We start from the raw sequence: 26,919 nt of genomic DNA on the forward strand, positions 1-26,919 counted from the left end.
GAACTTGGAGGGGAGCTGCTTACTGGCTTGGCCAGCCTGCTTTCTTATAGAACCCAGAACCACCACCCAGAGATGGTACTGCCTATCATGGGCTGGGCCCCCCCCCACATTAATCACTAATTAAGAAAATGCCCTACAGGCTTGCCTACAGCCCAGTCCTACGGAGGCATGTTCTCAATTGAGGTTCTTCTTTCCAGTGACTCCAGCTTGTGTTAAGCCGACACAAGACCCGCCAACATAGCCCTTCAACACTGCTCAAACAGTAATCACCCAGATTCATCACTGCTAATGAGGTGCCCCTCTACCACACTGCACTGTCTCAAAGGCTTGGTATGAGTTTTTGTTTTGGAGATAGATAGGGTCTCACCGTGTGTTCCTGGCAGGCCTGGAACTCCCAGAGACCCACCAGCCTGTCTCCCAAGCGCTGGAATTTAAAGTATGCCCCACCACGCCTGACACTCCCTCAGCCCTCTGCACACTCCCACAGCAAGTGAAGCAGGAGGGAAGCAAAGAAACACAAAGCCACTGATGGATGTTTTCTCATATTTTAATTAACAAATCTACAGGAAACCTTCATTAAATCAGGAGACGTAATATAAATTATAGTGGCCTGTATATAAAATGTGGTACCAAATATGGCCTCTGGGGATCATATATAAAAATAGGCATTAAAATCTGTAGCAGAGCATGGTGTAGCAGCTGACACAATTCTGAGGAGGGTAGCCACGTCAGGCCTGGACAGTGAGAGCCACTGGTCCTCCAGGTGACAGTGGTCAGCCCCAAGCAGGGGTCAGAGGTGTTTTTTCAAAGGCAGGACCCTCAACAGCACCAAATGCCACAGACCTGGCATGCTGGGAAGAACAGGAAAGGAGCTCTCCTTTCCAGATTCCTGGACCCCATCCCAGCTCAGGAACCCTGGCTCTCTTTTAGACAAACCACCCTGACTGCAAAGGAACTCTAGGAAATTTTAAAATATGTTTTTCCCAAGAAAGTGACCCAGTGCCAACTCAAGGTTGTTTTCGGCAGGATAAAACCCTGCAGTGCCCTGCAGGTCAGCTGATCACAGACCAGCACAATGAGGTGCTTTCATCTCAGTGCAGATGCTACACTTCCAAGTGCACACAGGAGGGCGTGAGACACGGAGAGGAGGGACCCACAATTCATGGATCTTTCACAGGCGGGGCTGCTGGCTCTGGCTGAGTGGGGCCAGGACTCCTGCCCATTGGTTTGCACAGTCAACAGACCCTTTCTTTGTCCGTGCTGCAGCTCTGTGGATGGGGACAAGTGTACTTGACTCATGTGTTACTGTCGCCCACAGTCTGGGGACTGGGAAACGGATGCAGGGCAGGCAAGAGTAGACCGGGGAGGCAGCTTGGAGGGGACAAGGCCTGTGGGCTTTAAATGCCCAGCCCACTCCCACTTCAGGTCCCAATAATTAGTGCCGTCCTAGTGGGTTCTACAGAGGGAAGCGGCCCGGCGGCATGTTGTACTGAGAGCAGAGTGCTTGCCCAGCCGCCCCAGGCTTGCCTGTCTTGCTGCAGGGTGAGCTGACACTCTCCACACAATGGCGATGAGTGAAAGGAGAGATGAAGGGCAGAGTTGTCTGAACCACCCACCGCTAGGCAAAGAGCCGGGAGCCACATGGTTGTTAATGAGGGACTTTCTCTAGCAGGCAGCACATTCAGGGACAGGTGCTCCATGTTAATGGGACCTGGCACCAATTATTACCATCTCCTATGTGCCAAGCTAACAGGGCAGTACTGTGCATCATCACTGTGGTTCTTCTGGGACACAGCTCCTTCACAAATTATTAGGGCGTTCTGTTTAGAACAAGGGGAGAAGGCCCTTCCATCCAAAAGTGGCCTGACAACACCCTCTAGTGGAGATTATAAGTAACACAAGGACAGTAGGCCCAATTCATCTTCGGACACTAGAGTGGTTTCAGGGCTCCCCATAACATGGGAAACAAATCACACGCAGATTATCTTTATCAAGATAACCCTAACACATGGGGGCAGGCGCTGGCAGCCCATGCTGAGATGCTGAACACCCACCCTGGTGATCACATCCCTTCGCAGTCTCAGCTTCTGCACATTCTAAGGAGGGGCTGCTCACGCTGTGGTGGGAGCCACATGTCCCCTCAGAGCCTGGGCAGACTGCCCGCTGGTGCCAGGATGATGCCAAAGACGTAGAAGAGCCCCAGCAGGAGGTTGAGCTTGGCTGTCCTCTGAGGCAGCTTGTTGAAAGCCTGGCTGCGGAACTGCCTCTCAAGGGAGAAGGCCATGGGGATGGTGAGCAGGGGCAGCGCCAGGCTGATGCTGCAGTGCGTGGCCAGGATGCTGAAGATCAGGTAGGGCAGAAAGAGCAGCGTGTTGTAGAGCACATAGGAGAAGGTGGGCCCAATGAGGATGGCCAGTGTGACGATGCCTGCCTCCTGGTCAGACTCCATGTCCCTGGTGTTGTTGGAGTGGAGAATGGCCTCCGTGCTGAGGGCCAGAGGGATGGCATAGACTAGAGGGAAAATGGCCAAGGACCCCACCTGGACAGCGTAGGCGAACATCACAGCCAGAGGGCCGAAAGTGATGAGGATGATGAGGTCTCCCAGTGCCACATACTTGAATCCAATTCCTGCAGCCAGAAAAGCCAGAGAGGCAGTGTGAATCAAGGGCTGGACACTGAGGGGCTGTTCAAGAGATGACCGAGTTTGGTGAGAGGCTGTGAGGATAAGCAATCACTGTGGTCCCCAACGACCTGATAGACTCGGGCTTCTGACCTCAACTGCCAGGTACTGCCATGCCAACTTTGCCTTCTAGATTTTGTTCCCAAAACCAGTTTCTGCCACAAAGTGCCCCAAGCTCCTGGTACACAGAAACGACATAAGCCCAAGACATGTAAAAGGCTTTATGATCCATTGCACTAAACCATGAAGCTCTGCAGCCCTACCCCAGCTCTACAAGGCGGACCGTCCATCCTGCCTGCCGCCTTCCCCGCATCTGTCTTCCAGCTTGAAAGACCCAGTGACACACTATGGCATTTCACAACCTATACACTCCATATAAAGAAACTGCCACCCATATAATGAGGAAAACAATGGAAGTTATCATGCAGTGTTCCACCTTGATTCCCTTCAAAACCAACTCAATCCCTAGCGACCATTCTGCTCCAAAGCCTGCCTATAACCCCTCCTTCCAGCCTCCTCCACCTCCAGCACCACACTACATCCCAAGTCTAAGTCAGGGTCATCTTACTCAGGAATACTGCAACACCTTCCTAGGTGGCTCCTGATCTTGTGAGAACCTCCCACCCCACTCCAGTGTTCCTTTAAAACTCTGGGCTTGCCCTTCCTCTCAACACACAGTCAAGCCCCCAACATCCCTCTGTCCTTGGACTCAAAGTCCCAGCATCCCCAGCTTCCCACAGCGGGCTCCCCAGTACTTGGCAATAGGGCTGAACTGAACACAGAGCCACAGTAACAAACACTCTAACCTGGAACTGAGGTCAGGTTAAGAGTACTTCCCACTCAGACTGGCAGTATTGCCGTGTGATCGCCATGTGCAATGGCGGGAGGTGGCCAAAGAGATGAGCCAAACTGATTGCTACAGTGGCTGGGAAGTCTTTGGATCTAATGATGCTATAAGGCATGGCCTCAGAGTATCCCATCACATTTTAACCAGTCTAAAATGACAGATGACAATGATCTGCAGGGGGATCTGAAATCACAGGAACCAAGGACCAAGATCTGGCCAAATTCACCTTCACAGAAGCAGTTGTGGTCTCTGGCACCAAATGGAACACCCCTGGTTTTTAAAATGCAGCATTCCCACAAGGCATCACAGGCATGGCCCCCCAGTTCTCCAGTACCAGGAAGCTGATTCTACACAGCCACGGTATGCCCATGACTTGGTTATCTGAGGACATGTTCCCAGGAGGAAGTTCCCTTGAGAGAACACCAGCCCTGAACTCATGAGCCCACCCCCGACTCCCCCACCCCGTGAATACTGCAGGTACTCAGGAAGCCTCCTCCCAGGCCAGGCTAGCACAACGCTCCCCCCTTTTCACTCACAATCACTGACCTACACAACAGGACTCTGGATGGGGAGGAAGTGACCTTGGGCTGGATGATCCAAAGGCCCCCTCCTTCCGTTGCTTATGGAGCTTCAGCCATGAGCATGCTTCCGCAGACACTCAAGCCTTCTCTGCAACCCCCTAATTTTCTGCTACGTGGCTGTTTGCCTACCTCTGTTGCAAAAGGCATGACTTTCTCTCTTTCTCTTTTCCATCTCCCTTCTCCCAGCAGCTAGAGATGTGCTTTTCCCTGTTGATCTCTCTGACTCTAATAAAACTGTATTTGAGCTCCAAAACAAAGCAAAACAAAACAGAATTACAACAGAAACACGGCTCCCCACCTTAAGCAACTCCCCCACCAAAGCCAAGCACAAATCCACTCAAGGAAGGAGAAAGGTCTAATAATCTTGAGCTTATCTGATGTAAGAAAATGACAGCATTCTCTCAGTGTGTAAGACATGGCCCTAACCCTCCTGACTCAGAGATGTGCCCCACATGGGAATCTCTTTTTAACCACTCCCACCCCTCCCAACAGCACGTTCTGAAGAAGATAGCCCAGTGAAATACTGGGACCCTTCTCCTCGGAGCAGCCAGATTAATCTGTTAAGACCTACATCAAATAATTGGCAAGGGCCAAGTAGTAGTGCTTGCCTGTAATACTAGCACTTGGAAGACAGGGGCAGGATGATCATGAGTTTCTAGCCAGCCTGGCTACACACAAAGAGGCTAACTCAGGGAGGAAGCTGGCAAACGTGCAGAGCCACTTAGGTCTTATGCTGCTGTGGGAATATGAGCAGTACAAGTACTTCTGAAAGGGGTTGGCAGCTCTTTGTAGAATTAAACGTCACCCAGTGGAGGTCACAACAGTTTCATTTCCAGGCATTTACTCAAGAGAAATCAAAACAAATACTCATAAAAAAAGACTTGAACATGAACGCTCAGTCACAATAGAAAAACACAGCTATAACCCAAAGGTCCCTGAACAGGTGAGCAGAACACAGTGGGGTATGTCTCTCAACAGATGCTGTTCAACAATAAAAAGAAGCTGCTGACATGCATGACAACACAGTGAGCTTCAAAAACATCCCACTGGGCAAAAGAAGGCGGACTCAAAGTGCTCATACTGAGGCCACATGTGGCAGCCCACACCTTCACTTCCACCCCAGCCCTCGAGAGGCAGAGACAGGTGGATTCTGTGAGATGGAAGCCAGCCTGGTCTACAGAGCGAGTTCCAGGCTAGCCAGAGCCATATAGAGAAACCTTGTTTCAAAAAACAAAACAAACAAAACCCCCAAACAACAACAACAAAAACCAGAGTTCATATTACAATAAAGTCACAAGTAGTCCATATGGAATAGATTCCTGTACACGGTGCTCGAGACCACACAGAATTAATCTGAGTGAAAGAAACTAGAAGAGCAGTTACCTGTGCATAGGTGATGATGGATGGGCTTGGTGTGAAGAACCCAAGGAAACACCAGGGAGTAATGGAAATGCAGGGAGTACGAACGTTCCTCACGCTCGTCAAGTGTGGCGATACATTATTCATGATTTAATCAAGATTGCCTGACAGATCAGGGAAGCAAAGCAGCCAGCTACTAGCTCTCAACTCCACCTTAGGATGAAAGGGCTGTCCTGTATGCCCTGCTCCTCTCTAGAACTGGGATTAAAGGTGTGGGATCCCAAGTGCTGAGGACTCCTTTGTGTGAGCTGTCTCTCTTTTAAACTGATCCACTCTGATGTAACCCTGGGTAGCCTTGAACTCACACAGATTCATCTGCCTTTGTCTCCTGCCACTACTGCCCAGCTTCTATAGCTAACTAGTATGGCTGGCTTTGCATTCCTGTCACTTCAGGGAATCTCTATTAAATCATAAATAACGAAATCACCACAATTCCCCCTTTTTGTCTAATATAAAAAAAAAAAAAAAACACACTCCACTACATGTCATTCTATGCCAGTAAAAGCCAATGTTGAAAGGAAATCTAAAGATGGGCAGTGGTGGTACATACTTTTAATCCCAGCACTCTGAGACAGGCAGATCTGTGAGTTAGAGGCCGAGGCCAGTCTGAACTACAGAGTGAGTTCCAGGACAACCAGGGCTACACAGAGAAACAAGAAGAGAAAAGGAAAATCTACAGGGCTGGAGAGATGACTCAGTGGTTAGGAGCACTGGCTGCTCTTCCAGAGGACCCAGGTCCAGTTCCCAGTACCCACAGGGCAGCTCACAACTGCCTGTAACTCCACTTTCTGGGGATCAGATGCTCCTCTGACTCTGTGGGAACCTGCACATACCTGGTGTGTACATATATGCATGCAGGCAAAACACATGTATACACAGAGTAAAAATAAATATTAAAAAAAGACAAGTCAGATTATCTCAATACACGCCAATCTTAGTTGTTCGCTCCATGAGTACTTTATACGTGTAGCCTGATTTATGTACACATATGCAGTTGTGCTCACTGTTGTGCATGTCTTCTTCTATTACACTCGACCTTTTTTGAACTGTGTTGGGGGTCACTTGGAAGCCCAGGCTGCCTCTGCTTCCTGTGCTGGGATTATAGACATGTATCAACGCCTGGCTAACTGTATAATTTTAAATAAGACAGAAAGCAAAGCCTCCCAAAGGTGTCAGGAGTGACATGGGAAGTTAGAGTAAGCCACACAGATGGGAAAGAGCATTCCAAACGGAGACTGGCACCTGTAAAGTGCATACCTTGGTATTCCAGGTCCAAGAGGAAGAGGGCAGGTTAGAGCTGGGGAGGCCAGAGGTTTGCAGATAATGCGGCGTCCTGGCTGTCACTATAAGGACTTGGCCTTACTCTGAATGAGGTAGGTGCCACTGAAGAGTGTAAAACAGAGGGCTGCCAGCTGTCTTCCACTAACAGTGCTACTGTGGGTGATGACCTGGCAGAGCCTGAAAGGGATGAGGGCAGATGCAGAGGGACCATTAGGAGCTTCTGCGATGCTCCAGGGAAGACGGTCATGGTGGAGGCAGGACATGGAGAGGTGATAAGATCTCAGGTGGATTTTTAACAGAAATACAACTTGCCGGTGCCAGATATAACAAGAGTCCAGTCAGGCACAGTGGCGCACATCTTCTGTCCCAGCATTTGGAAGGCAGAGGCAGGCAGACCTCCAAGACCAGCCTGGTTTACAAAGCAAGTTCCAAGACAACCATAGTTATACAGAGAAACCTTGTCTCAAACAAACAAGTCGAGAAGGATGCCCATAGCTTTGGGTCTACAGGGCTAGAGGATGAAGTTATGAGTAGGGTTGGGATGCAGGTCAGTGGTGGACTGCCTCTCTAGCATGTGAACTGCTCCACAACACATTAAAAAAAGAGAGAGAGAGAAATGTCACTGGCAAACGTCCTGGGAGAGATTGACCAATGCTGGGTGTGGCAGGGGTGTGGTTCACAGGTAAGGCCCACACTTGCCATGCTGTACCACTGAGCAGAGCACTGGGTGCTCTTCAGTCCCCAGCATCTACGCCCCAAAAGACGTCAGATATGAGCCTGGAGTTTCAGAACCTAAAGCGTGAGTCACCAGCTCAACAAGTGAGACTGGCTATTGTCACCAAAGGAGCCAAGGGAAGAGCTCTGGAGGCTGCACAGTGGAAAGCTGAGGGCGATGGAAGCAGACGCAGCATGCTCTGGCTACAGACTGATGATCTGTGCCTCATTCTCCCTCTGGACTACACTGGGAGGAGACCTTTGCACTTCGGGCCCTTCGGCCAGGGCCGGTTTCATTTCCTTTAAGTCTTGGTTAAAATGTCACTTAATTAAGGAGAATGCCATGGTCTGGAGAATTCCCAGGGGCTGAATGTTGAAGAGTTAGTTGGTCCCTGGGCTGGTAGAATATTTTTATCTTTAATATGTATTTTTATTCATGTGTGTCTGTGTGGGTGGATGGAACACACGTGCAGTTACCTGTAGAGACTAGAAGACGATGCTGGACCCTGTGGGGCTGGAAATGGCCTGACATGGTGCTGGAAGTCAAACTTGGTGCAGCAAGTACTGTATCTGCTCCGTCATCTTTCTGGGCAGTGGCAGAACGTTCAAGAGGAGTAGAGCCTCGGTAGGAGGCCTTCCAGTCACTCTGGGGTGTACTTGGAGGAGACACTGGGACCCAAGGCTAGCCCACTCCGCTTCCTCTATTTACTTCTACACCCAAGATAAATGCCCTTTCTCAGCTATGGCTTCCTGCCAAAGACCAAAATACCACAGGTCAATCAACCATAAATTGAGCCTTTAAAATTAAATAAGCCTTTCCTCATTTTAAGTTGATTAACTCGGGTATTTTGTTACAGTAAAGGGAAGCTGACCAACAGTGGGCTTCGTCCTTCCACCTTATACTTTCTACCAGTGTTGGGCAGGCTTCCCTTATCAAACTTTGAGACAGAACTTGTACAAACCTTCCTGGTCAGTCTCTCAGTGCAGGTATTGCAAGTGTGGACCACTATGCTCAGCCTCTATCAAACTTTCTCTTCCTTTGTCTTGAGATAAGGTCTACCTGGAACTCACTATATAGACCAGTCTGGCCTCAAACTCACAGAGATCTGCCCACCTGCACCTCAACTTTCTTAATTGCCCCAAATTTACAACTGGCTGTCCGGCAACCAGAGTCTCTTGGTTTTCTCCCACTCCTTCCGCCTCCTCTACATGGTCCTCATCTTCCCCTCCTCTCAGGGTAGACCTGGTCCTCGGTGCTTTCCCACCCACTCTACTTTCCCTATGAGCCAGCGGCTCCCAAATGCCTGTTTCTCTAGCCCAGGCCTCCACCATTACCCATTAACCATTAACCAGCTGCTTTACACTTACCCACCTCCACTTGGAGCTCTAATACTAAGACGTTCAAAGTTAATCTCCTGACTTCCCTCCAAACACCCATTCTAGCCTTGCCCTTCTCCTGTCTGGCACGATGACATCAACTGTACCCTTCCGCTGCTCAGGCCTAACCTTCTGAGTTAAACTTAATTCTGTGGTATCTCTACCTAAGATCCAATCTACTGGCCAACAATGTCTACCTCCAGTCTATTCAGAACTTGCCAGCCTCACCTCTGTGGCCACCACCTTGATGCAAGCCACCGAACATCTTGCCAGAACTGCTCGAGGCCTCTGATTTGGCCTTTCTTCTTCCACCCTACTTATCCATCCCTAATACCATAGCCAGAGAGACTCTTTCCAGCCATGACGTCACACTGCTGTTCAAAACCTTGCAATGGTTCCTACACTTTAAAACCCAGAGGCCCAAAGGGAGGACCTGCCAATCAGTGTGCAAGCTTCCCACCCCTCTTCCTCTAGCTCCCTGGACTACCTCCCTCATGCACACTGTGTGGGTTTCTTCCCTTCCTCAAAGTCATCAGGCCCATTGGCATCCGCTGTTCCCCATACCTAGAGTTCTACTCCCGGACATCCACAAGCCATATCCATCATCTCTCACCACCTTCAATCTAGCTCAGGTGTTACCTCCTTAGTGAGGTCCCTGCCAACCAAACTACTTAAAATAGTCATCTGTGTCCCCTTCTCTGCACAGTCACCGTAGCGCTTACCACCTCTTATACCCAATTATGTGCTTCAATTAATGACGGGCCAGATACACAACGGTCCCAAGAGAATAAATCGGAAGATGACGAAAAGAAAAATGATATGTCTATGTAATGGTTTACATAGTTACTACTATGCTTTCTTATTATATGCTAAACTTTTTTATTTTGAGTGCCTACACATGTGTCAGAGTTTCAAAGACAATTTCTGAAAGTTGGTCCTCTCCTTCTACCTTGTGGGTCCTGGAGATCAAACTTAAGTCATCAGGCTTGGCAGTAGATGTCTTATCCACTGAGCCATTTTGCCAGCCTACATTGTGTTTTGTGTGTGTGTGTGAGGCCCCAAGAAGGTATTTGATCCCCTAGACCTGAAGTCAAGTGTGTTTGTGGGGTGCTCAATATGGGAGCTGGGAACTGAACATGGTTCCTCTGCAAGAACAGTAAGAGATCTTTTCTTCTCTCTCTAATGCAATCTAGTTTCCTGCATTTAGGGAAATCATTGGGGTCATTTCAGCACATCTGGAGTGCAATGGTTAAGACTCCCTCTAGGAGGGCCACTTTGTGATCATGGTATCTCCCCTACCGAGTAAGTGTAAGATTTATTTACTTATGTATTTTAGGTATATGAATGCTGTCTGAATATATATGTGCCTGCAAGCCAGAAGAGGACAGATCCCATTACAGATAGTTGTGGGACACCATGTGGTGGCTCGGAATTGAACTCAAGACTTCGGGAAGAGGAGCCAGTGCTCTTAATCAGAGCCATCTCTCCAGCCCCCCAAAGTAAGAGATCTTTAAGTCTAAGCCATGTCTCCAGCTGGTAAGTAGTGTTCATAATCCAATGCCAAACCCAAAAGTTTTCAAAGTATCCATGGCACGTACATTTTGGATTTCCAGTCAAGTGGCCTAATTTAATAAAGCATCTTTGACACTTCTACAATTCCTATGTAAAGTAGCAGTTTTCAGTTCAGGCAATTGGGACCTTAGAGCAGGAAACACACCAATTCTTACCTCCTGTGTAGAGAAAGGAGCCAGACAGGCCTCCAAAGTAGATGAGAGCCAAGTGCTCCAGTTTCAGAGTGGACAGGTAGTAGAGGCAAGCGGCACAGACACAGCCCAAGGTGTAGAGGAAGACTCCAAATCGTACTACATCCTGGGGCTCCAAGATTCGGTCCACCAGAGTCCTGTCATCACTCTTTTTGTGATCAATGCCCTTGGAAAAGTCATAGTAAGTGTTGACCAAATTGCCGGCCCCGTGCACAGCCAGGACAGCCACTGCACAACCCACCAACAGCCTGGGATCCAGGACACCCTGGGATCTGTAGGCCAAGGCACTGCCCAGGGCCACAGGGGTGAGTGAGGCACTGAAGCTCCAAGGCCTCAGCGCCAACACATAGGAGGCGCACTTCTGTCTCCAGGAACGCTGAGGAAGCCGGTCCTGCTCGGGCCAGTCGTCCCCCAGCGGCTCCCTGTCCCCGACCTTGGTCGTCTCTCCTGCCTGGATGTTAATCTTCTCCCCCGGGGCCTGCAACGCAGCCATGGGAGCTACACGTGGCTAAAGTCAGTTCTAAAAGTGAGCCACTCACGGGGACTGCCCCAGGACGAAGATAGGCGGCGCAGCCTGGCCTGACCTTTCTTTGGTTCCGCCCCGGGACAGGGTTTGGGAGGAGGCAAAAACAGGGGACAGCAGAGAGCAGGCCATGCACCCGCACGGGGTGGGCGGCTCGGCCCCGACCACCTGTCACCTGGGCGAGGCCTGTGGGGTTCCCTGTCCCGCACAACTCAAAAACCCGCCACGGCCCACGGGATCCAGCGGGCCGCCGGCGCCGCCATCTTGTGCATCGGCCTCAAGAGGCCGTCCGGAAACCCAGGCCCGGAGCGGGCAGGGCCGGGAAAAATCCGGAGAGGGGCGTGGTCGGAGAGGGGCGTGGTCAAAGGCCAGAGCCCCGGTTCAACAAATAAACGAAAAGCAGTTCAAGGATTTAAGGGAGTGTCGCTTTGCAGTGTATGTGACTGTTTTAAGACTCTTTGTGTTGGGCTTGGTTACCCCAATAAATACGACGTTGAAAATACGGTGTGATTCTAGAACTTGGAAGATTACAGCAGGAAGAAAGTTTAAGGACATCCCTTATATAGTTAAGTTCGAGACCAGCCCAAGCTGCTTGAGACCCCGTTCTAAAGAAGAAAACAGAGAAAGAAAAGTGGGAAGAGGGAAAGGAAGGGGAAAGGAGGAGAAACGGAACATCAAATGGAAGGGAATGAAAGAAAGAAAAGAAAAAGTGTTCATAAACAGAGAGCCAAACCGGGGCAAAAAGAAAATAAGGTGCAATATTATGGAATATATATAGCTAGCTGTAAGGAAAAAAAAAAAAAAGCTAAGTGTACTAATATGCAAAGACCTACAAGATATACTGTTTTTGTTTGTTTGTTTGGAAACAGGGCCAGGAGAGATGGTTCAGTGTTTAAGAGCAGTGTCTGCCTTTCCAGGGAACCTGGGTTCAAGTCACAGCACCCAGAAGGCAGCTCACAACCACTTCTAAATCCAGTTCCAGGGGATCTGGTGCCCTCTTCTGGCCTCTAAGGGCACCAGAAACACACATGGTATGCATTCATGCAAGAAGATCACAGTAGATATACATGCAGGCAGAATACCCATTCCCATAAAATCCAATAATAAAAGGATAGGGACCTATGTAGCCCAGGTTGGCCTAGAACAGGCATTATAGCCCCTAATAACCTTGAAAGTCTGAACTAAGCTTTCTCCAATGCCCTGAGTGCTGAGTTTATAGACATGCATCCACACACTTTGATGTGGTGCCAAGACTTCTGCACAGTAGGTAGATAATCTACCTGATATGGGAACTGAACCCCAGTCCTCTGAAACAACAGCCAGTACTCAACCAGTGAACCATCTCTCCACTCTTTATTTCAAGTTTTACATTTTAAATTAATGTTATTTATCTTTTCCAGATGTTTATGGAGATGGTGTACATGTGCTGAACCAGAGGACAGCCTGCAGGGTTAGATCCTCTCCATCCACTATGTGGGTTCTGAGGTTTGAACTCGGGTCTTCAGATTTGGTGGCAAGTGCCTTTATCCTGGGACATCTTGTTGGCCCTGCTCATTAGACCAGGCTGGCCTCGAACTCAGAGATCCACCTGTCTCTGCCTCACGAGTGCTGGGATTAAAGCCATGTGCCACCACTGCCTGCCTCCTCTTACTTTTTGACACAGCATCAAATGTACCCTGGGACTCAAGATCCCCCTGCTTCAGTTGTGCAAGTGCCAGGATTACAGTGTATAAACATTTGCAAATAAGGTAAAGGCTCTCCATTAGTCAAAAATGTTTTCAAATTATAAAACATTGGTACATCTCTTATATATTAAATTGTCTATTTTGAGACAGGGTTTGTTGTGCCCACATTCTAAACCCCAAAATGACCAAGAGACCCATTTCAATGCAAAAGCAAAGAGTCTTTTATTGTTTAACGAGTTAAGATTAACTCGGGCCTTTCCTCTGTCCTACATTTCTGCCTCAAGGTTTCTGGGTCCTTCTCACACCAGCCACTGTGTAGGACAGAGGAAAGGCCCGAGTTAAGGGTATGCCTGGGTGACCTGTCCTGTGCTGATTGTTATGGCCTGTAGGCCCTACCAGGGCGGTTGCTATGATCTGCACGTCACTGTTACATCACTTTTACCGTAAAGCACTCCCAGAGCCAGCCAGCTAACTTCTGACTGGTTCCTTGCCACGTGGCTTCCCAGTGACTAGAGGGTTGGGCAAGGCCAGGCAAGCACATGTTGCTAAGTCTTTTCTGTCATGGCTGCTATAGCAGGGCCTGGGTGAGGGTCTGATCCTTTCAGGTTGAGGAACCTGCCTGACTCCATTTTGAAGGCAGGAGGCCTTATGCTGTATTGTTAAAAATAAGTTTCCATTTACTGTAAGAGTTTAGTTGCTGTTTTTAGTCTGTTTCCTGGAGCCCGCCATGACTTTGATTTCTTTTTGAGACTACCCTGACCATCCCTGGCCACATGGTGTTTTTTGAGATTTCTCTGAATTTCCTTAGTGTCCCATTGTCTTTCTTCTGTAAACTTGCTTTCAAGGTGGTATGGCAGTAAACATAAAAGCTTATTCTTTCAACAGTTATTATGCAAATAATTTGTGGTAATATCTAAAGAAAGTATGTCTTCCTGGTGGGCAGTGGTGGTTGCATGCCTTTAATCCCAGCACTAAGGGGGCAGAGGCAGGAGGATCTCTGTGACTTTGAGGTTAGCCCGATCTACAGATGGAGTTCCTGGACAGCCAAGGCTGTTATTACACAGAGAAACCCTGTCTCAAAAAAGAAAGAAAAAAAAAAAGAAAGAAAGAAAAGAATGTATTCCACAAAATTCATTACATTTTAGTTGACATTCCCCCAATTTATTAAATTGTTTATTTATCTGGGGGGGGTTAGTTTCAAGACAGGTTTTCTCTGTGTAACAGCTTTGTCTGTCCTAGAACTCCAAGATCCACCTGTCCACCTGTGTCTGCCTCCTGTGTCAGGAGCGGTCTTTGCAGGGCTGCAATCGGATCCAGCCCTGTGGCCCCAAGTCCGTACCTGAGTGCGGGAGTGTGGATGAGGGAAAGGCTAGCTATAGATGAGAGAGAGAGAGAGAGAGAGAGAGAGAGAGAGAGAGAGAGAGAAGGTCAGGAGGGCAGATCAGTCAATACTGAAATGCCACAAGAGTTTATTTTTTGCCACTCTTATATACCATAACCAAAAAGGGGAACACAGTATCATGTATATGGGACAGACTTTTCTTCCTTACTCATTCCAAGGGTTCAGTAACCACACCTTAGCTCTAGCTTCTTGTTCCCTAGCCTAGAGGTCAGGAGTAGCCAGGAGTAGCCATACCTCAGATTCAACTTCTCCTTCCTTAGCCTTGAGAGTCAGGAGTAGCCACACCTCAGATTCAGGTCAGTTGTTATTTAGACGAAAACGGCTGAAACATCCTTATGTAGCCACACCTTTGACCTTTAGGTCTTGTGACTTGCTGACAGCTTTGAACTCTGTCCTTGTGCGAAGATGGAGTGCAGCCATCTTGATGGGCACCTACACTCCCGGGTGCTGGGATTAAAGGCATGGACCACCAAGCCCAGCAGCATTTCTCCAATTAATACCTAAGAAATGTATTTAAGATTATTATTATTATTATTATTATTATTATTATTTTAATGCTTTACCTGCCTACACACCAGAAGAGGGCATCGGATCCCGTTATAGTGTCATGTGTGTGCTACGAATTGAACTCAGGACTCCTGGAAGAACAGCCAGTGCTCTTAACCTCTAAGCCATCTCTCCAGATCCTTAAGATTTATTTTTATATATTGGTGTTTGCCTGCATGCACATCTACGCACCATGTGTGTGCCTGATGCTGGCAGAGCCTGGCACAGGGCGCCAAATGCCCTGGAACTGGAGTTAGAAGGGGTAGTGAACCATCCATCCTCTGAGTGCGAGTGGAAGACCACTTTGACTTCTCTCTAGCCCCGTCTAGAGTTCCTGATCTTCCAACCTCCACCTCCAAAGTGTTGGGATTACAGGCATGTCCTGCCTGTGGTGCTGGGGATTGAAGCCTCGACTTTCACACTTGTTGGGCAAGCACTCAAATGTATCGACTGGCCTACATCTACAGCTCCAGCTATTGGCCGAAAGGTTGTTGTTTGTTTTAAGGATTTTGCTTTAAAATCTTTTATTTTAAGTAGCTCCTTGGTTAAGTCTCTCGAGAATGACCTCACAAGTAAGGCAATCTGGGGGCAATGAAAATAAACTAAAAACTTTCAAGTGCACACTGAATTTTACAAAGGAGTCCCTCAGTAAACCGGTTCCCAAGACGTATGTCTTCTGCAGTAATTCGAGCGCGTCAGACACCCTTCTCAGCATCACGTCGGGAGCGGTCCCCAGCTCTTGCATCACGTCGGGAGCGGTCCCCAGCTCTTCCAATAGGTGGGCGCAGTCCCTAGACAGGTGCTCCACTCGGTCACGACTCCTACGGAGGGGAATCGTAGCAGCGACGTACAGGATGTGTGCGTGGAAGTGACCGAAGTCAACTCACCACCGATTGGCTCTCCGGAATAGTCCCAAGCTTCTTTCGCCTGCCACTGGCCACGGGTTTTGTCTATTTGAACAATCCCCGCCCCGCCAGAAGCCGGTCCCAGAGCTGCACTTTTCATGATTATTGGTGAATGCTCCTGCCCATCTTTGTCCTCTGCCAGCTTATTGGTTGTGAGGCTTGCGAGCCCGCCCTCCCTTCCCGGGCCCAGAGGACAGCAGGGAAGGCGGGTGGGTGGCGGGGCTGGGGTCCCGAAGCGGCGGAGCCGGCTCAGGCGGCGGCAGCTGAGGCGGTGGCCGAAGCCGCGTGGTGAGTCTGGGGCCGGCAGCCGAACACTTGCGGCCGGCGGTGCGTTGAGACTCACGGCCAGTCTGGGTCGTGCTGGGGGAGGCCTGGGAAGCCGCCGGTCTGGACCATGCAGCGTCTCCACACCAGCCCTCGGGGAGACACCCAGGCTGGCGGATCCGCTCCGGGCCTGCCGTGGCGCCTTTAGGTCTCTTACCTGGTCCCAGTCACCCCTTCAGAACCACGTACACACGGTGGAGCCTGCCCCTGGGAGCCCCAGCCTCCCACACCGGGGTCAGCCCCCTGCAACGCGCCGTGGACCTGTCGGCACAGACCTCCGAGCTGTGCGCGTTCCACACCCCCATAGCCCCCGAGCTCACGCAGTCTCTGCCTCTCCCGAGTCCTCACTTCATCTCTCCGCCGTTCAACTTGAACTCCTCTAAGGCATGACCAAAACCTTTGGGATATGTGACTCCCAAGTAGTTACTTTGAATCCAGCTTGGGGCAGCTGGCTTGTAGGTAAACCCCGAAGTGATGCTCTAGTTACTTTCATGAGAATAGAAATTGCGTAGCTGCATTCTATCTGCTGCCTGGGATGTGTACACACAGCAGTGGTTTCTTCCTCCCTAAAAGGGCCTGGTTCCTTTTATAGTATCTTTTTTCCTGGGCCATGTATTTGTAGTATTTGAAAGTTTTTCAAAACCATATGTTCCTTAATTTTTTACCCGCCTGCTAGAGCATGACCTTGAACTTCTGATCCTCCTGCCTCCACCTCTGGGTGCTGGCCTTAGAGGTGTGTGACACCCTACTTTGGTTATTCGGTGCTAGGGATTGAACTCAGGGTTCTTTGAGTTATCAGGCATAGAATTTTTTTTTTCACAAACTTTTTCAAAACCAAGACGTTTCAGGAATTGTGTTTGTTTTTAGTATAATTGGGCAGGATGTCGCTTCCGTGTCGTTGTGGACTAGCCCCCTTTTTATGACCACTTTCTCAGTCCCCCTGGATTGTAAACTCATTGCGGAAACAAGCAGCACATAATTGAGTGAGTGGTCTCTTTAGCTCACAACTGTAGTATGTTGCCCGTCTCCATCAGGGCAGATTTGTTTTAGACTTGCCTCCCCAGTCCAGTGAATGCCTGTCCCTCATATGAAATGGTGTAGTACTTGTAAATACCCTTTTGTATGCTTTAAATCATGCCTACATTGCTTGTAAAGTCAAATACAACGTAAATAGTTGTTATATCATACCACATAGAAATAGTGGCAAGAATAAGAAACCTGTATATAACCAAGTGGTGGTGGCCCAGGCCTTTAGTCCCAGCACTCAGGAGGCAGAGGCAGGAGGATCTCCATGAGTTCAAGGCCAGGCTGCTCTACAAAGCTACATAGAGAAACCCTGGCTCAAAAAAAAAAAAAAAACCAGCGCTGTATATGTTCAGTACAAACTTAGGAGGTCCTTTTTAACCGGGTGACATGCATGCATTGTGCACGCATAGAAGTCAGAACGACTTGTAGGAATCGGTTGTCTTCTACCTTGTGGGACCCAGGGGTCAATCTCAGCCGTCAGTCTTGACAGAGAGCACCTTTACTCACCGAGGCATCTTACTAGCTCCCCATCCCCAGTGTATTCCTCCCACGGTTGGTAGAGTCTGTGTGTTCAGAACCCATGATGAGAAGGGCTAGCTTAGCGATTGTGTTGTGTACAGATGTACTACACCCTTCAAAAGCCTGTAACCACAGTAGTTGTTGAGCACTTGAGGTAAGACGGATTCAGATTGAGATAGTTAAAACACTATATTTTAGAAGCTTGGTTTCAGGAAAGATAAGGAAGTTTATATACCAATAAAACACCAAATGACAGTTTTTGGATTGTTGGGTTGGGTACAGTATAGCAGTTCCACCCATTTCTCTTTTAATTTGACTACTAAAAATTTTTAAATTATTTATGAGGGAACTGGCGATGATATCCCAGGACTTAAGAGCACTTGTTGCTCACCCAGCACACCCCAGCCGGCTTCTCAGTGCCCTTGTCAAGTAGCTCAGAGCTGCCTGTGACTCCAGCCCCCGGGGCTCCGATGTCTTTTTCTGGCCCTTGCAGGCATCTGCACATTTGCAGGATACACTCAACAAATAAAATTGCTTACGTGACTTGTATCATACTTATTTCTGTTGGGCAGGGCTGCTGAAGGACGGCCATTACCGCTCTGCTTCAGCAAATGGTACTCTGGAAAGGTGACCCCGTAGTCTTGATTCTCTCTCTACATGCCTGCTTCTGGTACCTGACGCTGGGTCATGTCCACAGTAGTTCTAGCAGTGAGCAAGAACTGTGTGCTGCACTTCCGGGAGCACCTTCAGCACGTTAGTTTTCACCTCAACCCACGAGTGAGGCCTGCCATCCTTCTGTTGCAGTGCCGGGCAGTTGAGGAAATCTGGGTGTCTTTCTTAAAGTCCGTGTAGAACTGCATCAGTGTTCAAACCCAGCTAGTTTTCTCTCCGGTCTACAGTCTGACCCTCTCCAGTCCTGTACCTGTCCTAAGTGGGTGGAAACCTGTGCTAGGAGCTAAGGCCACAAATACATAGTTTGTAGAATACAGAGAGATGGGGATGGGGCCGAGGCCCCGGTGATGGAATACTTGCCCAGCATGCACAAAGCCCTGGGTTGGAGTCCCAGCACTGCATAAAGTGGAAATGGCGGCTGGCGGTGGAATCGAGATAGCAATTCTAGACCATCAGCCACATAGTGAGTTCAAAGTCATTCTAAAGAATATAACTAAACAACTATAAAGGGGCCAGCAAGATGCTCAGGGGCAAAGGTGCCAAGCCTTGGCAACCTGGGTTATCTCTGGGATCCACATAGAGAAAGAAGAGAATTAATTCCTGCAAGTTCTCTGACCCCACATGTGCTGTGGTGTGCACACGCATGCACAAATAAATAAACGTTAAAAAAACATTAAAAAAGGTTTCGGTTTCTAAAATTTTGCACAGAATATTGAAAGGTGTTCTTCTCCCAAGAACCTTAGGGCAAGATGCTCGGGACAGGCCCTGCCGCGGCCACCGCCAGTGCCGCCACGTCTAGCAATGTGAGTGTTCTGCAGCAGTTCGCCAGTGGACTGAAGAGCCGGAATGAGGAGACCAGAGCCAAAGCGGCCAAGGAGCTCCAGCACTATGTCACCATGGAGCTCCGGGAGGTTGGTCTTGTGTGCTTTGGGGCCAGCCGGTCTTTGCTGGGCACTGGGGCCGATGTGCTGTGGCTGCTTTAGATTGCTGCTACGGCTCAGTGAGCGAGAGGACACCCACCAGCTTTCATGTTTGGGGAGTGTACAGGCTCCCGTGTAGCGAGCGACTACTGTGGTGTTGCATGCGTTCACAGTTAAGCCGTTTGTTTTATTTTTTATGATTTTTTTTCCCCCTTATCACTAGCCCTTCAGTTCTTTTGTGTCTGTCAGTGATTGATTGGGATGGGTTTGGAGGGTTGATGGTCTGGAACTTTCTAAACAGAGACCACAGTTGAGGTCAGAGACACTGACCTGTCCACCTTTGTCCCACTGGTATTAAGACGATTTTAAGACAAACTCTCCCATAGAGAACCAGTAAGTAGTTGCTAAATAAACAGAGGGGTCATGTGATCAGTTGCTCTTTGCTTTAAAGCTATGGAAATGGACAATAATAGGTTTGTCTTTGGTACCTGCCACCTTTCTGTCCTAATCTCGAGTTGCCAGCTATCACCACTGCTGTCAGCAGTGGGAAAGTAACAAAGAAACTGTTCTGAGCCCATCCTCCATTGCAGATGAGTCAAGAGGAATCCACCCGCTTCTATGACCAGCTAAACCATCACATCTTTGAGCTCGTTTCCAGCTCTGATGCCAACGAGAGGAAAGGCGGCATCTTGGCCATCGGTAAGGACAGAGACTCTGGTAGCAGCAGCCGTTAGGAACACAGGACAAGTCACCTTTGTGTTCACTGTAACCCTGTGTGCGCTTGCTAGAGGTGTATCTTCTTTATTTTAAAGGAGTTTTAAGGAGCCTGTAGTTTTCAGTGCGTGTAGATAAGTGCTGATTCTAGCAGAAGTCCTGGGTCTCAGGCAAGACACACTCTTAGATGTGATAACCGAGTCTTAGACCTGGTTTGCTGGGGTTGAAACGAGGAGCCAGGTTTTCTTTCTTCTGCCCCAGAATGCCTTTGGCAGGTCTGTCTTCACAGTGGAGCAGGATTTGTCACAGTGGGGCCTACAGATGCTAACTACGGTAGAAGTGGGTGCTGTTTGCTTGAGGGCTGGCTACAAATCCTGTGACTTGTCGGAAGAGTTTTCTCTCCTGGGAAGTAGACACACAGATATGTTAGAATGAGATCATTTTGATTTATGTACATAGTTCTGGCACAAAAATCCAGTCTACTGATTCAAGTGAGAAACCGCCTTCTTACATGTAGAAATGTATTGAGAGTAGATAGAGTAAGGTCTCATTTGCCAGCATTCCGCTGCTAGCCATGTGCATCCCAGAACACACCACATGGTCATCTTTGCTTTCTTTTCTAGCCAGCCTCATAGGAGTGGAAGGTGGGAATTCCACCAGAATTGGCAGATTTGCCAACTACCTTCGGAACCTCCTCCCCTCAAGTGATCCAGTCGTCATGGAAATGGCATCCAAGGCCATTGGGCGCCTTGCTATGGCAGGGGATACTTTCACTGCTGAGTATGTAGAGTTTGAAGTGAAACGAGCTTTGGAATGGCTGGGTGCTGACCGCAACGAGGGTCGGAGACACGCAGCTGTGAGTGCCGTAGGCTTGAGCCCAGCCAGGGCCGGGGGCCGGGGCTGGGGAGTGGGGGGCCCTGTTCTGTGCTTTGCTTCCTTCTGAAGCTTGTCCTGGGAAAGGATTCCAGGGTAGGAGGTGGGAGAGTCAGTCTGTTTGAGGAAACATCTGTCGGGTTGGAAGCATCCCCAGCTGCTTTCCAATTGGTTCAAGGAAATAGCACAAACATTTAACCCTGGTTAATGGCTTTGTCATTCACAACTCTGTAGGATGGCAGCCTCGATAAAGACCTGAGTCTTCTCTGAAATGAAAATAGTATAAATTGAATATCAAACGTGTGTTTCCATCCGGTAAATATTCACTGGCTGTACTGGATTGCAGGCATGGTTCTAAGCTGTTGGTTTTAGTATTAAAGCGTCAAGCGTCTGCCTGTCCCGGCTGTGTGTTCAGATGGTGCCGGTGTTCTGTATTTGTCAGCAGCCAGGTGGTGAGCACTGGGACACTTGGTTGGTCCCTCTTTGCATCTGGCACCAGGCTTTCCCAGCTAGGAGGGTGAGGCTTTCTTTCCCTTGCAGGGAGACACTCTAGGATGACAGGCGAGTGTTCTGAGAGAACAAGAAAAAGTCCTGCAGTAAGAGTTCTGTTTGTCCTTCTCTCCCAGGTCCTTGTTCTCCGTGAGCTGGCCATCAGCGTCCCCACCTTCTTCTTCCAGCAAGTGCAACCCTTCTTTGACAACATTTTTGTGGCTGTGTGGGACCCCAAGCAGGCCATCCGAGAGGGAGCTGTGGCTGCCCTTCGTGCCTGTCTGATCCTCACCACCCAGCGTGAGCCGAAGGAGATGCAGAAGCCTCAGTGGTACAGGGTGAGGAGATGGTTCCGTACTAGCCACTAGCAAAGCGCTATTGCTTGGAGATTCATGGCTGGCCATAGAGTAGGCTTCACATTTGTTTGGGCCTGGATGGTTTTTTGTTTTGTTTTGTTTTGTTTTGTTTTGTTTTATTTTTTCTGTTCTCTGTGAATCAGTTACTTTATTGCATTTTCTTAGTAAAGATACACCACCATTATTTAGTGCATTACAAAGAATGAAAGTGTGTCTGTTGGACTATGATTCAAGGCCATTGGCTGTGGCAGCACACCTCTATAATCCAGCACTGGTGAAGCTGAGGCAAGAAGATAAGAATTGGGGTCTGACCATGAACTTGAGATCCTTTTGCCTCTGCCTCCCTAGTGCTAGGATCACAGGCGCAAACCACCATGCCCACTTTATGTCAAGCTGGACATTGAACACAGAGCTTCCTGCATGTTAGATAAACACTGCCAAGCGTGGTGGCTCACACCTTTAATCCCAGCACTTGGGAATCAGACAGGCAGCTCTCTTGAGTTCAAGGCTATCCAGATTCACACAGTAAGACCTGGTCTCAAAAACAAAAGCAAATAATGTTTGTTGATTGCAATTTGCCATCAGTGCCCTTATCATCGTTGCTTCAAAATATAATTAAAACAGCCAAGATTAAATCCTGTAAACAAACAACAAACAAAAATAAACTTCAAGGCAGATCTGGACTACCTGATGAAACTCTGTTTCAAAACAAAAAAACCAAAGTGAATAGCTGGTACTTGCTGCCTTTATCAGCAGTTGTTAAAATGTAGAGAACGGGTTCTGTGAATCAGTGAATGCAGTTGTTACTAGTTTGCAAAGGGCTAGCTCCCTCTGCTCCAGCGTCCTGAGTCTTGTGCCTATGGCTGCTGCCAAGGAAGTGTATGTCACAAGAGTCTTAAATATGGGAACGAGAGACCTGGCCTCCCTTGCCTATGCTGTGTGACAGTGGACAAGTCACTTAATTCCTGTGGGCCTGTTTTATGTAGCTATCAGAGGTGACAGTAGCATTTACCTCAGAGGCATGTTGTGAGCGTTGGAGCTGCATTTAACAAAATAGCCTATAAGTTATTGTTGATGTGGCAGCCAGCCGGCACAGGAATGCTGCTGAACCTCTGGGTAGAGGGGTGCGCCTGTGTTGTCTGCCTTGAACACTGGGTAATAACAGCATTCTCTCTATTTAGCACACGTTTGAAGAGGCAGAGAAAGGGTTTGATGAGACTCTGGCCAAAGAGAAGGGCATGAATCGAGATGACCGGATCCACGGGGCCTTGCTGATCCTCAACGAGCTAGTCCGGATTAGCAGCATGGAAGGAGAGGTGAGGAACTACACCAGGGGAGCCCAGGAGCCTGTGTCGGTGTGCCTGTCAGAGGCAACAGGGAAGATCATTTCAGGCGGCAGGGAGTCCTGGGAAAACTATGAGGTATGGCGTTAGAAGGGGCAAGTGCAGGCTCAAGGTCTGTCCTCCTGAGGTGACGCCATCTGAGAGCCACGTGACGTGGCTTTGCGTGGGAGCGAGTTTGACATGGGAAGGACGGTTAGTATGCTGTGAGCAAAAGAGGAGGAGGAGATGGCGTCAGAGAGGGAGCAGCTCGGTTAATAGGCTCGCTGTTGGTGGCCGTCAGTTGTATTCTAATGGCAGGCACAGACGTCAGTGGTGTGCACCCGGGGATCATGGGGTATGGTGCATTTCTGACACCTCTGGCTTCTTGTGGATGAGTGTTGGGAGAGGTGGGAATGAAATCAGTGAGGAGTTGTTAATTAAGTCAGTTAAGGTGGAAGGAGTTGGCAGCCTGTGAGAGAAAACAGTAAGGGCTGAGGCCACATTGGCCTGAGTGAACAAGCGAGAAGATGCAGCAGATGTCTCTTTGTCTTTATGTGAGGTCATTGGGAGGTCCTTATGCCAAAGTGGGTCACCAGAGGAGGCCTTGGTCACCCAGGAGCGGGCAAGCTACAGCATCCTTGCCTTCTGTCGTTGGCCAGAGCAGCCCTTGTGGCCATGAGACAGGCTTGACAGTGACACTCCGAGCAACACCAGGACCCATTGGCCAGGTGGGCTCCTGTAGTTGCGGTCACATTCTGCTGGCTGCCACAGGAGGCTCCTGGGATAGGCTGGCTGGCTTCAGTTAGATGTAGTGACACAGATACTAAGGCATCAGGATTCAGGATATGTTGGTGTAAAGCCACTTCCTGTGAGGATGTGTTCTGTGGAGGGAATTTCACCCAGGGTTCCCTGACTTCACCAGAAGGGGCTAGCTGGTAATAACTGTGTGTTGTGTCAGGGCTGCACACGGAACAGGAGTTGTTCGGTTCCACTTCTGATACTGTGTCCCTCTCTTGGCACAGGCCTGTCCCAGTTGTGCTGGACTTGAAAGGTTTCTGGTTTTGGTTTTTCAAGACGGGGTTTCTCTGTGTAGCCCTGGCTGTCCTGGATCTGGCTCTGTAGACCAGGCTGACCTTGAACTCACAGAGATCCACCTGCCTCTGCCTCCCAGGTGCTGGGATTAAAGGCGTGTGAGTGAGCATCACCATGCCCAGCTGAGGGATTTCTAAATGCACAAGTGCTCAGCACAGCCCCGGATACCTGGTGGACATGGTGTAAATTGTAGCACTCTGAAATTTCTCTACCGGAGTCCTACTGTAGTCCAGACCATTCTGGGACCTTTGTTTCCTCCTAGTGAAACAAGCCGATGTCACCTGACACATAAGGATGTCAGGTTCTCCCAACTGTGAGTGATAAGGAACCTCCTATAACATAAAGGTTATATTCAGTCTGCATTCTCTCACTCACAGGGTTAGTGGAGAGCCTAGTGTTCCAGCAGCAGTGAGCCCTAAGAGCTGGAGCAAAGAGCAGGGAACAAAGTGGGCCACGTTCTAGCCGGGGAGACAGACAGTACCGGTGTAGATAAAAAGGCATTTTGATAATTGTCTGGTGTTATGTGCTGTGGAGTGGAGAAAGCCCAGCTGTGTTTGAAGACAGCTGTGAAGGAAGTAAGCAGAAAGCCGTTCCAGGCAGCCGATGCACCAGTGTAAAGGCTGCAGTGCAGGAGCGTGGTCTCCGTGAGAGCACAAGACTCCCTGTGCCTGAGCAGGTGACCAGGAGACGCTCTGGGAACACCTGGGCCTGGCTGGGAGGAAGCCATGGAGTGAACCATGTGTGCAGCAGTAGGCTATTGGTAGATTTTGAAAAGAAGAGTAACTTAAACAAAACAGATCTTCTTATTACGATGTATTTGCGTGCAAATGCGCGTGGACATGCACGTGTGTGTTTGTGTGCATGAGAGTGTGGATACCTGCCTATCACTCTGTATCTTATTTATCTATTTATTTATTTTTTCTTTTGCGGTGGGGGCAAGGTCTCCCACTGAACCTGGATCTCAATGATTCAGCTAGACGAGCTGCCCAGTGATCTCTAGGGCCCCCAGCTTGGCCTCCCCAGCACTAGGAGTGCAGCAGGTATATCCACGCCCAGCTTGCTCTAAGGATGCCAAATTGCTGTGTGGGTGCTGGGTCTCTGAACTCCTGTTCTGCTTGTGCAGGAAGCACTTTGCTGACTGAGCCATTGGTCTCCTTAACCCTAAGAGTGACTTTTGACTCATGTGAGTTGGCGAAGGGCTGAAGCCACAAATTCAATTAAGTGAACTGCAGTGCTGGATTCTGTAGCACGTACACCAAAACACTGTTCCCTGTGCAAGGATAACACAAAAGTTCATGAAGTATTCTGAGAGAGAGAGAGAGCGCGCCATCAGCATGGCTCATTTAGCAGGTACAAGTACCTGTTGTCAAAGCTGAAAACATGAGTTCAGTTCCTCAGGACCCAGATGGAGATGGAGAGAATCAGCTCCCACAAGTTACCCTCTCACCTTCACACACACACACACACACACACACACACACACACACACACACACACACAGCAATAAAAAGTGTAATAAAAGGTACTTAAAGAGGGGAACATGTAAAAAAAAAAAATAAAATTTAAAAAGGTGGGCGAACATAGCATGCCCGCGTTGGCAGGGATGCTTGCTGCTGGGTTCTGGATTTGGGGTTTGGAGTAGATTAGAAGGAAGAGAGCTCAAAGCGTTTGGTTTTGTGACTGGGAGGGTTGCTTTATGCTGAGGTGGGGAAACAGGATGATGACGAAGGGGGTAGTTTTGAGCATGTGAAATGTGAGGTGCGTGTTGGGCATCTGTGAGACCTATTGAGTAGCTCTGGGGAGAAGTTAAGAGTCATGGACTGGGCAAGAACTACACATGACCTGGTGTAGATGGAAAGAGATGGGGTCTGTGAACCTGAAGTTGAGAAATGAAAAGCGACTGAGGGAGACAGGAGCAGCTGGGACGGAGGAAAGTCTCATACAAGAGATCACAGTGTATCAAATGCTGCAAAGTCTTGAGAGAGGAGGACTCGGAGGTGGTCCTTCAGTGCCTCTGACAGTCAGAGTAGGGTGCCTTCCTGAAGAGTGAAGGTATGCCAGGAGGAGCTGGAGACTGTTGGCGCATGAGTTGAGGTGCATTCCTTCAATAGTGGACAGACCAGCACTGACAGGCAGCTTATTCCACACCACCCTAGGATCACGGTTCTGAGAAAATGATTTGCCCAGCTTTTCTACTCAGCTTCAAGGAAAGAGATCAGAATGTTCTTTGCAGGGTGCCAGCATCAGACTGCCTCCACTGTTTGCAGTTCGCCCTTCCTGGATGTGGCAGGGGATACTTGGATGTAGGAACTCCAGACTGGAGGCTTCTTTCTTGCTTAGTGAAAGATGGTCTTTTGCCTTGCGTTAGAACAGGATCTGGTCCCCTGCCAGGCGCTAGGGAAATGGTAGTCCAGGTGCAGGGTGGCCCCTCCCCATTGCAGGTAGTTCAGGCTTGGACAAGTGGCTTGCCCTGCAGACTCACTGTGCCCAGGGTAAGAGCTCCCCCCTCTTCAGCAAAATTGACTGCTGCTTTTTTTTTTTTTTTTTTTTTTTTTTTTCTTTACGTATATCTGTCTAGCGTCTGAGAGAAGAGATGGAAGAAATCACCCAGCAGCAGCTGGTACATGACAAGTACTGCAAAGACCTGATGGGCTTCGGGACAAAGCCTCGGCACATCACCCCCTTTACCAGTTTTCAGGCTGTGCAGCCCCAGCAGTCGAACGCCTTGGTGGGCCTGCTGGGGTACAGCTCCCACCAAGGCCTCATGGGCTTCGGGGCTTCCCCCAGCCCGACCAAGTCCACCCTGGTGGAGAGCCGCTGTTGCAGGGACTTGATGGAAGAGAAATTTGATCAGGTGAATTGCAAAAGGCCTTCTGCTCCCTCCCCAAG

The 26,919-nt window shown here is 49.1% G+C and overlaps 2 protein-coding genes across 2 annotated transcripts in view; one reads left to right on the forward strand and one right to left on the reverse strand.

The window, feature by feature from the left end:
• Positions 1–529: 529 nt before the first annotated feature.
• Ubiad1 (UbiA prenyltransferase domain containing 1) lies at positions 530–11,377 on the reverse strand. The gene is made up of 2 exons (XM_051173873.1): positions 10,627–11,377; positions 530–2,628 (listed from the first exon to the last, which is right to left on the reverse strand). The coding sequence occupies exons 1-2, from the start codon at positions 11,153–11,155 to the stop codon at positions 2,141–2,143; spliced, it is 1,017 nt and encodes a 338-aa protein (XP_051029830.1). The 5' UTR covers positions 11,156–11,377; the 3' UTR covers positions 530–2,140.
• A 4,489-nt stretch (positions 11,378–15,866) lies between these two features.
• The window catches only part of Mtor (mechanistic target of rapamycin kinase), a 105,826-nt gene continuing 94,773 nt past the window's right edge, over positions 15,867–26,919 (forward strand). The window contains exons 1-7 of the mRNA XM_051173945.1: positions 15,867–16,011; positions 19,000–19,175; positions 19,775–19,883; positions 20,522–20,754; positions 21,398–21,598; positions 22,798–22,932; positions 26,609–26,884. Coding sequence (XP_051029902.1) covers positions 19,014–19,175; positions 19,775–19,883; positions 20,522–20,754; positions 21,398–21,598; positions 22,798–22,932; positions 26,609–26,884 — 1,116 coding nt within the window. The 5' untranslated portion in view covers positions 15,867–16,011; positions 19,000–19,013. The remainder of the gene's footprint in view (positions 16,012–18,999; positions 19,176–19,774; positions 19,884–20,521; positions 20,755–21,397; positions 21,599–22,797; positions 22,933–26,608; positions 26,885–26,919) is intronic.

Source organism: Phodopus roborovskii, unplaced genomic scaffold, assembly GCF_943737965.1.
Source record: "Phodopus roborovskii unplaced genomic scaffold, PHOROB, whole genome shotgun sequence".
NCBI lineage: Eukaryota > Metazoa > Chordata > Mammalia > Rodentia > Cricetidae > Phodopus > Phodopus roborovskii.